General features: G+C 39.3%; 2 protein-coding genes across 5 annotated transcripts in view; both read left to right on the top strand.

Moving 5' to 3' along the window:
- NELL1 (neural EGFL like 1) overlaps positions 1-13,031 on the top strand; it is an 857,163-nt gene that overhangs the window by 531,860 nt on the left and 312,272 nt on the right. The gene's annotated exons all lie outside the window — the stretch shown is intronic.
- LOC112829611 (single-stranded DNA-binding protein, mitochondrial) lies at positions 7,012-7,793 on the top strand. The gene has a single exon (XM_025879301.2). It carries the CDS (start codon positions 7,247-7,249, stop codon positions 7,691-7,693), a length of 447 nt encoding a protein of 148 aa, XP_025735086.2. The 5' UTR covers positions 7,012-7,246; the 3' UTR covers positions 7,694-7,793.

Here is a 13,031-nt window from a genome sequence, read left to right as displayed (position 1 = left end):
TGTGTGTGTGTGTGTGTGTGTGTGTGTGTGTGTGTGTGTGTGTGTGTCTTTATTCATCTGTTGATGGGCACTTAGGTTGCTTCCATATCTTGGCTATTATAGATAATACTTCAGTGAACTTAAGAGATGCATGTATCTTTTTATATTTTTGTTTTCTTCAGATAAATACCCAGAAGTGGAATTGCTAGATTGTATGGTAGCCCTATTTTTAAATTTTTGAGGAACTTCTGTACTGTTTTCCACGGTGACTGCACCAGTTTACCTTCCCCCCAGCAGTGCACAAGAGTTCCCTTTTTTCCACATCCTTGCTAACACTTGTTACTGCTCGTCTTTTTGGTACTAGCCATTCTGACAGATGTGAAAGGATTTCTCATTGTGGGTTTGATTTGCATTTCTCTGATGATGAGTGATGTCAAGCATCTTTTCCTGTGCTACTGACCATCTGTATGTCTTCTTTGGGAAAATATCTATTCAGGTGTCTGCCCATTTTTTAAATTGGATTGTTTGGGAGTTTTTTTTTTTAATGTGTATTTCATTTTTAGCACTGTCTCTGGCAGTTTGGGACAAAAACCATATAAAACATTCATCTTCAGTTGACCACTTATGCATGCATATTTCATCCTTTGACATCTCACACCAAACTGCAGCTCAGTGAAGAGAAGTATTTTAAGTTGCTGGAGAATTGTCTGTTTCTAGCTGGTAACCCAACAGCTTAATAAATATGCAGCAGATAGAGAGTCCTCATCTACATGAGGGAAAATGATATTCTGTCTTGAGGGCTATTGTGAGGATCCTTTCCCTTTTTCTTGACATACTTCAGATGAATGAATTTTAACTCACATGTATATTGGCCCTAAAAATACTAAAAGATTAGTCAGTGCTCAGAAAATATGAAGACAGCTTTTAAAATAATTTCTTTTTGGTAAAGGGAGAATTATAAATGAAAGTTAATTCATTTTCCCCTAGAAGACATAGTAATACTTTCCATCAATTTCTCAAATTACTAAGTAGAGGAAGGTTAGAATATTAAGGGCTGTAAATATTCTTTAAGTGGATGTAATATTAAAGAACCTTCTATACCTTATTGAATAGACATTGAAGAAGTGACCATACTAATCAACTATTTTCATTTAACAAAGTGATTGCCTAATAAATCACTTGCTACTTAGAATGTTAGTTCATTGGTTCTTAGAGTTTTTTAAATTATAATTTTGGGCCAATAAATGTAATATGGAATTGGAATGAAATGAAATGACATACTGTTCTAGTTTTATTCCTTTTATTGTTTAGACTGATACAGAATACCCCCAAGTATTATATTTGCACAAATAAAAATAATTATAAACATGCATTGAGCTAGGCACTGTTCAAATTGCATGTATTTAATCCTCAAAAAACTCTTTGAGGGAAGTATTATAACCCTCATTTATGAAATAGGAAACTGAGGCAGAGATTTTTTTTTTTTAAAGCAATTTTCCTAAGGTCAAAAAGTTACAAATGAAAGAGCTAGGATTACAACCCAAGCAGTCTACTAACTTTTAACCCTCATACTTTGCTGCCTTCAGTGAAAAAAATCTATTAATGGACATTCAAAAATTAATTTGTATTTCTGTGAAATTTTTACATACATGTAGTTTAAAAAGCCAAATGGTTCTAGAAGGCTTTATAAAGATGATTAATCCCTTTGAAAAATTTCCGCATTTCCTATCCCTAGAGGCAACCACTTTCAGTGCTTTTAACAGATTCTTTTGGTGTTTTCATCCATATCTCTAAATAGCATGTTTCTTTGCTACTTCTTCATATTTCCAATTTTGACATTTTTTATTGACTTCCAACCATATAAGATGGGGATTCGGCTGTCTTAAATACACCTCACCACACATCTTTTTGTTAGATCAGTATTCTGTGTTCATGTTACGATGACTATGTGCATGCTACTAATGAATGAATTAACAAGTATACTTGGTTTCTTTTCTTGCACAGATCTTTGTTCCCCTGTCATTAGTAATCATTGAGTTCATAGATTTTAAGATTTTTATTTATTTGACAGCACAAGCAGTAGAGCTACAGACAGAGGAAGAGGGAGAAGCAGGTTCCCCATTGAGCAGAGAACCAGAGGTGGGGCTTGATCCCAGGACTTTGGGATCATGACCGGAGCCGAAGGCAGATGCTTAACCAACTGAGCCACCCAAGCACCCAAGTTGATAGATTTTATTGTGCAATTTATTATGGATTTATCATAATTTATCCCCAAACTCATACCAGTTGTATAAATACTCCTAAAGACATTAACACTTTCATGTTCTTGAATAAATTTCCCCCAAAGGTTGGTTGATTTCTAGGCTTGCCATGTAGCATATGTCCTGGGAATCTCTCTTCACCATGATTCTGGGGATCCCCTTTGCATCTTTCTGGAATGGCAGCCCCTGTTCCTGTTAATCATTCACACTCTTTCTTGGTTTATTGCTCTGGCTTGATGGAACACATTTTTCCATTACTTATATGAGAAAGGGTACACTGGAGAAAAACTTCTGAGACCTTGTTTCTCTGAAAACTGTCTTTTTTTGGTTAAATGAGTTGATGCTTGGAAAATTGGCATATAATAAGTTAAGGTATATGTCTAGTAAATCATTTTACCTTCACCCTTGCCTGATAATTTGAAAAGGCATTGTATTTTAGGTTGTAAAATTTTTTTGCCTCAGAATTTTGGGGGAATTGCTCTATTGTCTTTTAGGTTCTGTTATGGAATTTGAGAAATCCAATGCCTTTCTGATTTTTTATCCTTTGTTTTGAAATCCCGTTTTAAGTTTCATGATGACAGGGGTACAGTTTTCCTTTATTCTGCTGGGCACTCGGTGGACCTTTCCAATCTAGATATTTGTAGCTTTCAAGTGTCCTTGGATTGTCTTCACTGCCTTGTCCCCTACTCCTACTCCTTTGGTCCTCTCTTTCTGGCTTTCCTGTTGTTTTGGTGCTGGACTCCTTAGTTGTCCAGTTTCCTTATTTTCTTTCCTATTTCCATGTATTTATCATTTTCGTCTGATGTCTGAGGATTTCTGCTACTTTGTCTTCCACCTGTTTGCTGAGCTTTTCATTTCTGCTGTCCTTTTTGTACTCCAAGATCACTTCTTCTATGTTTTTTCATAGTGTATTGTTTTTGTTTCATGAATGCAATAGTGTTTTTTCTCTGAAGACATTAATGATGGTTTATTTGAAGTGTTCTTCTCTTAATGGAGTAATTGTACTTCCTCATTGCTTCTGTTTATTGATTTGCTTTGGCTTCTGTCATTTATAATAGAAGCTTCCCCCACATGTTTGAACCTGGCTCTTTCTTCCTACTTAAGAGCTGGATAAAAAGACACTATTTGGAAGTTCTCTGCAAATGGGGATGTGGTGGTTGACAGTGGAATTCAATATAAAATGATCTGGGCCATTCTTTTGGTAAAAACTTGATTGTCAGTATCTTTATTTTATTTTTAGTTGGTTTCCTTAGAAAATACTCCTCAGAGCTCCTGCCCAGGGAAGCTAAGCATAGATTTCAGCATTCTGTTTGCTCTGTAAATTTTCACTTATTTCCCCTGATTTCAGTATTGAACTTGCACTTGGTTGTGAATGGTGTTCCTCGGTATAGAGCATAAGTGTCCCATGTTCTCCTAAATTGGTGGAGGGGCAGTCATGTAACAGAATGATAGAGAAGACAATCTGGGTATCTACCTACTTCTTAAGGAGACCTTCAGCCCACCTTTACCTGCTGCTGTTGCCAATTCCTGAGCCTTTTGGGTTCTGTGATGCAAAATAAATTGTTTCTTGGCTTTTCTTACTGAGTGGGATTCAACTTTTTCAAATCTGAAAAGTCAGTCATCACTCCTTCATCTGCTTTCCAGCTTCCTAAATTTTGCTTTCCTAGCATTCTTATTGCTCTTCTAGGTATACAATTTTTAAAAACTCAAAAATGTAGGGCGCCTGGGTGGCTCAGTTGGTTAAGCGACTGCCTTCGGCTCAGGTCATGATCCTGGTAGTCCCTGGATCGAGTCCCGCATCAGGCTCCCTGCTCAGCGGGGAGTCTGCTTCTCCCTCTGCCCTCTTCCCTCTCGTGCTCTCTATCTCTCATTCTCTTTCAAATAAATAAATAAAAAAAATCTTTAAAAAAAAAAAACTCAAAAATGTAAATAGAACTTCATTGGATTTCAGGAAAGGCTGATGTAAGTACATGCATTTAACCAGTAATCTTGGAAATTTGTCTGTGGGTACTTTCAGTTTTGTATAATTATCAGTTTATCTGTTAGATGCCTGAAAGTCTGTCATAGTGATTGAGTTTTTGTGTGAGACTCTTTCTTCCCTTCTCAGGGATGGGAGAGGGAGCGGGATGGGGAGGGGACACGTGGAGACAAAACACGGAAGAAAAGCAGCATGATATAAGGGAAAGAACACATGCTTAGGTGGAAGAGACTTGGGTTTGAATCTTCTGCTGAATTAACAGGAATTTTTAATCCTCCTGGCATACGACTTTCCTTATGTATAATGCAATGAGAATAACCCTTACCTCATTGTTGCATTTTTCAGGTTGAGATAATATATTACTTAATTAATACACAGTCGGATATGGTGCCCAATAGAGGCCATTTTCCATCTTGAATTAAGGGAGGGCATTTCCAGTCTGGGGATGGAGAAAATCCATTTCAGAACATTTTTAGATTTGTGTAATTACACCTGCTTTGTAATACTGACCATAGATAAACCAGTTGTCTAAACTAGCTGGCTTCAGAAAGCCTCCTCTAATTTCTAGATTCTGTAGTGATTATGGTCACCTTATTGAAAAAATGGTTTTAACAAGTGTAGAATGTGCTTTATATGAACTATGATTTAGGGCTAATTGAAAGTGGGACTTTTTGAGAAAACCTGCAGTGTTTGGTTGTCTGAGCTGCTGTCAACAGTTATGTAGTCTGTGTTTGTTTTGAACTAAAAGTTGAGGTAGATGTAAGAGGACTTCATTGATTTATGTGTCCAGTCATTGTTAGCCCAAAGAGATTTTTTTGCTGTACCCTGGTTAAAACGAAAGCCTCTGAAATGCACAGCAGTTGAAGAAGAGTATAATAATCACACTTGTGAATAGTTCTTGGAAGACTGAAATCCTCCTAGGTAGGAAAAATGAATTTAGAGTGGCATAATCAAGGCCCTAGGTAACAGAAAAGTATTTAATGGAGTTGTTCATGTGGCTGTAATGTTTAGTTAGAAGGGAAGATAAAAGATAAGTTGTTTCCAACCTACCTGTAATCTCGAGTCTTTACCTGTCTTCTTTCTAAGAAAGTCTAATGTCACATAAGCGTCAATTTCATGACTAGACTGTAAACTTCACTGTTTCAGACAAAAACAAAAACCTCATGAATAATGTGAACTCCCCACCCCCACCTCAATACCCTTTGTGCTGGGAGTGGATTTTTACCCTTACTAATGAGAACTATATCCAAAAAACTCTTAGTGCAAATGTAATTGTGCACTCTCTTCCTCAAACAAGGGCCTCTGCAGTGGATTTGGTATTGTATCATGTGGATTCTCTTTTGGAAAACAAGGAGGGCATTTTTGGTTTCCTTTACATCTGGCTGTCCACAGTTCTGTGAACTGTGCCTCTATTAGCTCTTCTATGGTTTTTAGATAGTGATAGAGTGACAGGAGGGAAATTGCATTAATGGTGCAATAGAGAAAGTGGAACAAATTAAGTCTCCGTGCATTGATCTTTTTAGAAAAATTATTGATAAAACTGTTCATAATCAGTTGATTCTGTAGGACAACATGAAGCAGATTTCAAGAGTTTTCTTAGAGTGTGTGTGTTAAAATTTCTGCTGTCAGTGAGGCAGAGCTTTGGTATAAAGTGCTCTTGGGTGTTGAAAATTTACTGTCTCTCTTTTAAGTGTGTGTTTTCCTTTTTAAAGTGGTATCCTTAAATACCTTGTTTTTTTTTTTTTATTTCAAAAACCTTAAATGTTTCTCTGCTGCCTTCAGGGTATCATAAATTTCCTTAGTTTGCCATGCAAGGTTTTTGACTCTCTGACCCCAATTTAATTTACCCCCTTGTCTGCCACTGTTTTTCCTACCTAAACCCGCCCTTTCAGCCAAATGGGAATGCATAGTGTACCCGACAGGCCTTTCAATTTTGCCTCCATCTCAGAAATTCTTTCCTTTCCTCCATAATTATCTACTGCTAGCCCTTCTTTAAGATTTGGCTAAAGCCCTTTCCCTCACCACCTCAGCCTAGGCACATGGTCAGTCCATCTTCTGCACTTCCGTGTCCTCGTTATGTCACTCAGGAACCATTTAACATCAACTTCCAGTTCACATTTTACCTACTACATTTTGTTTAACTCTGCCTAGAACATAAGCTCCTTAAAGGCAGGAGGTTTTATATTTGTTTCATAGCATTTCTCCTGGCATTGAAAGATCCACTTGTGTGTCCGTTGCTTGTTTATCTGTCTGTCATGTATTTTCTGTTGTCTACCTCACTAGAATGTAAGTCCCAAAAGGGATCATGAATATTGCAAAAGCTACAAAGCTCATATACGGCAGGCAGTTTGGCCCTGGAGCCTGTGCTCTCTATCCCTGACCACTAATCAGTGCAGCCTCATGGTGGTTGTGACTCCATCATTGCCACCTCTAATTTTATTTACTCTGTCAACAGGATATTGACGCTACTGACCACTCATTCCTTGCGTGTTTCACTTCTCTTGGCTTCTGTGACACCCCTTTATTTCTCTTCTCCTCCTCCCTCCCAGATCACTTCTCCTCTAGTCCTCTGTAGGTGTTCACATATTGATGGTCTTTATTTGTCCGCATCCTTTCTCTGTGCTTTCGCTACAATCATCTTTCGAGCCTAGTACTTCTTGACCTCAGTGGTATGACACATTACAGTGTCAGAAACAATCAGGACATATGTCAAAACCACTCACTTATTCATAAAGCATTAAGTTACAAGCACTTGATCGAGAAGCTGAAGCCGCTAGAGCGTCCGGGGCGGGCGGGAGGGAGCCAGGAGTTCTTCGCTAGGTGTGCGTGCGGCTCTCTGTGGCTCGGGAGGTTGTTCTGTGTCTGTCTTGGCCGTTCTCATCTCACCGGTGCAGAGGACTTCAGGGTTTTCGGCCACTTTCCAGTCCCTTTACGTTGCTGGTTCGGAGTGCCACCTTTGAGAAAGGGCGCCCATCCATCCCGGCGGGGAAGACCAAAGACTAGTTTGTAGGAAAACCAAATAGAAGCCATGTTTCGAAGACCTGTATTACAGGTGTTTCACCAGTTTGTAAGACGTGAGTCTGAAATAGCTAGCAGCTTGGTTCTTGAAAGATCTCTGAACCGTGTGCAGCTGCTTGGGCGAGTGGGTCAGGACCCCGTCATGAGACAGGTGGAAGGGAAAAACCCAGTCACGATATTTTCTCTAGCGACAAATGAGATGTGGCGGTCTGGGGAGAGTGAAGCCTACCAGATGGGTGATGTCAGTCAAAAGACAACATGGCACAGAATATCAGTATTCCGCCCAGGCCTCAGAGATGTGGCGTATCAGTATGTGAAAAAGGGGTCCCGAGTTTATGTAGAAGGGAAAGTAGACTATGGTGAATACACAGATAAGAATAACGTGAGGCGGCAAGCAACAACGATCATAGCTGATAACATTATATTTCTGAGTGACCAGACCAAAGAGAAGGCGTAGCATGGACGATTCTCCTTTGGCCATTGTTTGGTACAGTCTCATTTCCAAATCATGTATAGTCTTTATAGTTCCTAAGGACGAGAATTAAAATATTCTTTTATATAAAAGGGAAAAAAAAAGTTACAAGCACTTGCAAATGATTTACTTTTTTAAATTGACTCACCTCAGAGTTACTATTATAAGGATGTCACACTAACTCATTTGCATTTCAATAGTGCATGCTTGTTTCTGTGGGGAAAGGAGGAATTTGAGCTAGCTGGAAGTGAATTGCTTATAATTCATAGCCTATTTTATATTTGCTGAAAATATCTGTGAACTATGGTTATTGACATGTCATTGATAGTTAAAGCAATTTTGAGATATCATTTGTAAACTGGGGATTTATAGTTTGTTGTTTATAGTTTGTTTCCTTGATTTTACCCATGGATACATTTTTAATGATGGAGGGAGGTGAAGAAAGCATGCATGTGCATCTATCTCTGCATAGCATAGAAATGAGAATACAGTCTAGTTACAAATTCCAAATCAAAGGCAATGTGATCAGCCAAATGACATGTGCAATATTATTTATATTAACATCATGAATAAATATAAATATGTGCTACACTTTTTAATTATAAAATGAGTTACTTTTCTTTATTAGTATATGCTTTTATAACTCATAGAGATCTGGATTTCATTTTTAAAATATAATTTTACATAGTTTTTATGTTAGATTAGTCATCTATAATTTTTCCCCCAAAAATGATGTTTTGAGATTATCAAATAGATAATTTTAGTGACCATTTACTTTTACAGTGCTTTTAAACATACCTATAAAAACAGCATTGGGAATGCTTTGCTTTATTTGGTCAACGACTTCTGTTCATATGTGTGTATGTTTGGTTTCCATTACGATCTGAGTATACTCCTGGGAGTGTGTCTCCTATGAACGCCATTCATCATCTGTCCTAGCAGAAGAAAACTTGAAAACCTCTGCTCAAGGCTATATTATATACTCCTGTGTAGTTTACTCTCTCCCATATGTTGGTGACTCCTGAATTTCTGTCATCACCCACAATCTTTTCTCTGGAGCTGCAGACTCGTTTATTAAGCCACCCACTGGGCATCTTTATGTGGATGTCCTACAGGCTCCCCAAACATGTCATAACTGAAACTGAGCTCATTTTCTATCTTAGTCCCCTGACCCCACTGTTCTTTTTCCAGTGATGTACATTTTTATCAATGATATCATTCACCCAGTCTGTTAAAGACATTAAGGATACTATTCAGTGTCTCCTAGGTCATGAGTCTAGTCGTTTTTATCTCCAAAACATCTCTGAAAGTATTTCTCTCCTTCCTCACTGCCTTTATCTTAGTACAACTGCTTTTCATTTCCTATTGGGACCATTTCATAGCCCAGCCCAGTGGTTCTCAGACTTTAGTATGTATCAGAATCATTAAAACATAGATTGTTGGGTTCCAACTGCAGAAATCTGATTCAGTGAGTCTAAGGATAGTCCAAAAAAAATTGCATTTCTAACCAGTTTGTAGTAATCCTGATGCTGCTGGTTTGGGGATCACTTTTTGAGAACAAGAGCGATAGCCTGTTAATTGGCCTTCCTGCCACCAGACTAGCCACCTTACTGTTGATCCTCCAAAGGATAATTTTTTATGCAAGTTAGAGTCTCTCTCCCTGACTTAAACCATTATACTGTCTCAGCATTATGCTCACATAGACTTTGTTCAACTGTTACCCCTTGACTATGTGGAACCATGGCACTCTTGTTATTCTTTTACCCGTACAACAACTATCTTTTTTTCCACTGGGATTAAGAACTTTTTCACGTGTCCGTGTATGTTTGTAGATCAGCCTGGCTATTAAAATCTCAACCACCATCCATTTTAAAATCCCATTCTCAGGGCTTCCTTCCTTCTTCATTCACACCTTTAAAAGGTTTATCTTCTTCCCCAGGTGAGGAAGATTTGTGTGTATCCTTATGTAACAGTGGCCCATTGGTGGAAACAGAATTGTGTAGCTGAGCCTGGGTCATTTCTCTTCCATTGTTCTCTCTCAGTATTATCATCTGCTCTAGCCTCTGGCTCTAGTGGTGGACAGCTGTTATCTATCTTATGTGATATATTAAGTGACAAACAGGTACCCACCTGGCTCCTACTTTACAGCTGTTTTATATCAGTTTTCAGGAGAAAGCAGTACTGCTTCCTTTTTTTTTCTTTCTTTTTTTTTTTTTTAATACTTACAGTGGGCTGCGTCCAAGCACACCAAATGTTGACACCCCGCCTGGCTGGACTTTGTGAAGCGGTAAAGACAGGCCCTTGCTACTCAAAATGTGGTAAGGAGCCAGTAGGATCTGTATCACTAGGGAGATCTTTGAAAATGCAGAATCTGCACTCTGCCCTCAACAGAACTGCTGATTCAGAATCTCTCTTGCAATGAGATCCTGTGGTGATCAAGTTTGAGAAGCACTGGTTTGGGCCTTTAGGACCCCTGGATAGGCTCACCTTGCCTGTTGCCATTCTCTATTAATTCATAAGGATATCAGTTTGTTGGATCTGTGATAGCCAGTTTCTTCATCTGTAAAATGGGGATTGTAATGCCTACCTTGGTAGATTATGATGATGCATGTAAAATATCCAGCATAGCACCTTAGATGTGGTGAGTGTCCTATAGTGGTAGCCATTATTAAGTCTGTATCTTCATCTTCTTGGATTTTAACAGCCCTTTGGAAGTCTTCATACATAAGTCCCCTACCTCCCCTACCAATGACTGACCTGCACCAAGGGTATTGGTACCTGAAAGTTAAATGAGAATGGGATTATGGCTGGTTGATAATTAAAGATATACCTGATTTTCAGTCAAGTGGCACAGCTGGGATGGCCTTGAGAAGCATAGATGTTGCCGGCTTTGCAGGTTGAGTGGTTGATTTCTAGAAATACCTAGATATTAATACTTGTAACTCTGAGCTAGGAAAATGCATTAAAAGACACTGATCATCAAAGAAGAGAGATGCAAATCAAAAACAGTGAGATACTACCACAACACATTAGAATGGCTAAAATTAGAAATACATATCAAGTGTTGGTGAGGATGTGAAGAAGCTATAATTCTCTTACATTGCTGGCGAAGATGTAAGATAGTGCAATCATTTTACAACAGAGTTTGGCAGTTTCTCAAAAAGTTAACAATAAAAAGGAGCAAACTCCAGTAGGCAGAAAATGAGTAAAGACAAAGTTAAAATAAATAACATCATCATGACCAGGGTATAATTGACATCTACAGACTGTTTCACCCAACAAGAGTAGAATACACATTTTTCTCAAACTCAGAAGGGAGATTTACTGAGACCACATTCTGGGTCATAAAATACACCTTAACAAATTCAAAAGAATTGAATCAAATAATGTCTGCTCTGAAACCACAATGGAATTAAACTAGAAATCAGTAACAGAAAGATAGCAGGAAAATCCCAAAATAAATGTGGAGATTAAACAACACCTTTCTAAATAACATGTGGGTCAAAGAAGAAATTTCAAGAGGTTTAAAAATATTTTGAATGAAATGAAAATGAAAACACAATTTATCAAAAAAAAAAGCTTATTGAAACTTGTGGTATGTAGTGAAAGCTGTGCTTGGAGGGAAACGTATAGTAATGAATGCATATAGTAGAAAAGAATAAAGATGTATAATCAATAATATAAGGTTCTACCTTAGGAAACTAGAAAAAGATGACCAAGACTAAAGTAAGCATAAAAAAAGAAATATTAAGAATTTGAGTAGCAATCGGTGAAATTGAAAATAGAAAATCAGTAGAGGAAATCAATAAAATCCAAAGCAGACTCTTTAGAAAGATCATTAAAATTGATAAGCCTTTAGAGAGGCTAACAAAAAAGAGAAAGGACCTAAATTGCTAGTATCACAAATGAAAGAAGGGACATTACTACAAATCCTATGGACATTAAAAAGGATAATAAAGGAATTTTATGAGGAACTTTATGCCCACAAATTTGATAACCTAGATGGAATGGAAAAATTCTTTGAAATACAATATTTGCCACAACTCACATAAGAAGCAGCAGACTATCTGAATAAACCTACACATGTTTTAAAATTGAATCAATAATCTTCCAAAACAAATTATCAGGCCCAAATGGGTTCACATTTAAGAAAGAAATTACACCAATTTAAGAAAGAAATTATATCAATTCTGCACCATATATTCCAGAGGATTGAAGCAGAGAAAATATTTCTAACACATTCTATAAGATCAACATTACCTTGAGGGTGCGGAGCAAGATGGCGGAGGAGTAGGAAACCTGGATTTTGTCTGGTCTCAGGAATTCAGCTGAATAGGGATCAAACCATTCCGAACACCTATGAACTCAACAGGAGACCGAAGAAGAGAGTAGCAACAACTCTCTGAACAGAGAAGCGACCACTTACTGGAAGGTAGGACGTGCGGAGAAGTGAATCCGAGGCGATATTCGGGAGGATAGATGGCGGGGGAGGGGGCCTCCGTCGGCCGCTTCTGGCAAGTGATAGAGCCGCGGAGCACAAAATCGGAACTTTTAGAAGCCGGCTCCACTGAGGGACATCGCTCCAGTGGCCAAGCGGGGGGTGGAACCCTCACGGGACAGTGTGGCCTCAGGACACTCGGGGTCACAGAAAGACCAGGGGTGCCTGAGTGCAGCAGAGATCCCAGGTATCCAAGCAGGGAAGCCGACTGCAGAGATGGAGCCGAGGTGCAGGCTCTCAGCTCGGGTTGCCATAAACTGTGATCCCCGGCCCAGTCGGGCCACTGCTCCTCTAGCAGGGACCCAACAAGCGGCAGAGCTGGGGAGACTCCCCTTCCTCCCTGGGGAGGAGCAGCGCCGGAGCGCACCGCAAGGATCTGCTGGGTTTGGAGACCACACGGGGTCAAGTGCCAGAGATAGAAACGCTCGGTCACAGGCCAGGTGAGCACAGAGTGCAGCCGGAGACTGGGGAGACGGGAGTGACTGCTTTTCGCTGGGGGCGCACTGAGGAGCGGGGCCTGGAGTTCTCAGTTCCTCCGAGTGGACTTTGGGAGGCCACCATTTTCACCCTGGTCCTCCAAAGTGGTACCAGAGCTTGCAGGGAACAAAAGCTCCTGAGAGCAAACCTAAGCATATTGCTTAGCCCAGACTGACAAGGGCGGGGCAATTCAGCCTCCGGCAAAGACATTTGGGAACCACGGCAACTGGCCCCTCCCCCAGAATATCAGCACGAACAGCTAGCAAGGCAAGACCAAGTTTACCGATCAAAGAGAACGGGAGAACTCCAGCGCTAGGGGAATACTGCACATAGAATTCATGGCTTTTT

This window comes from Callorhinus ursinus, unplaced genomic scaffold (assembly GCF_003265705.2).
Source record: "Callorhinus ursinus isolate GAN/ISIS: 27379988/994484 unplaced genomic scaffold, GSC_fseal_2.0 scaffold21, whole genome shotgun sequence".
Classification (NCBI taxonomy): domain Eukaryota; kingdom Metazoa; phylum Chordata; class Mammalia; order Carnivora; family Otariidae; genus Callorhinus; species Callorhinus ursinus.
Note: the sequence above shows the minus strand (reverse complement) of the source record. Positions and strands in the feature narration are given on the sequence as shown.

Bases quoted from the DNA above. Each gene is read 5' to 3' on its own strand.
- LOC112829611 (XM_025879301.2), top strand. From the start codon at position 7,247: ATGTTTCGAAGACCTGTATTACAGGTGTTTCACCAGTTTGTAAGACGT.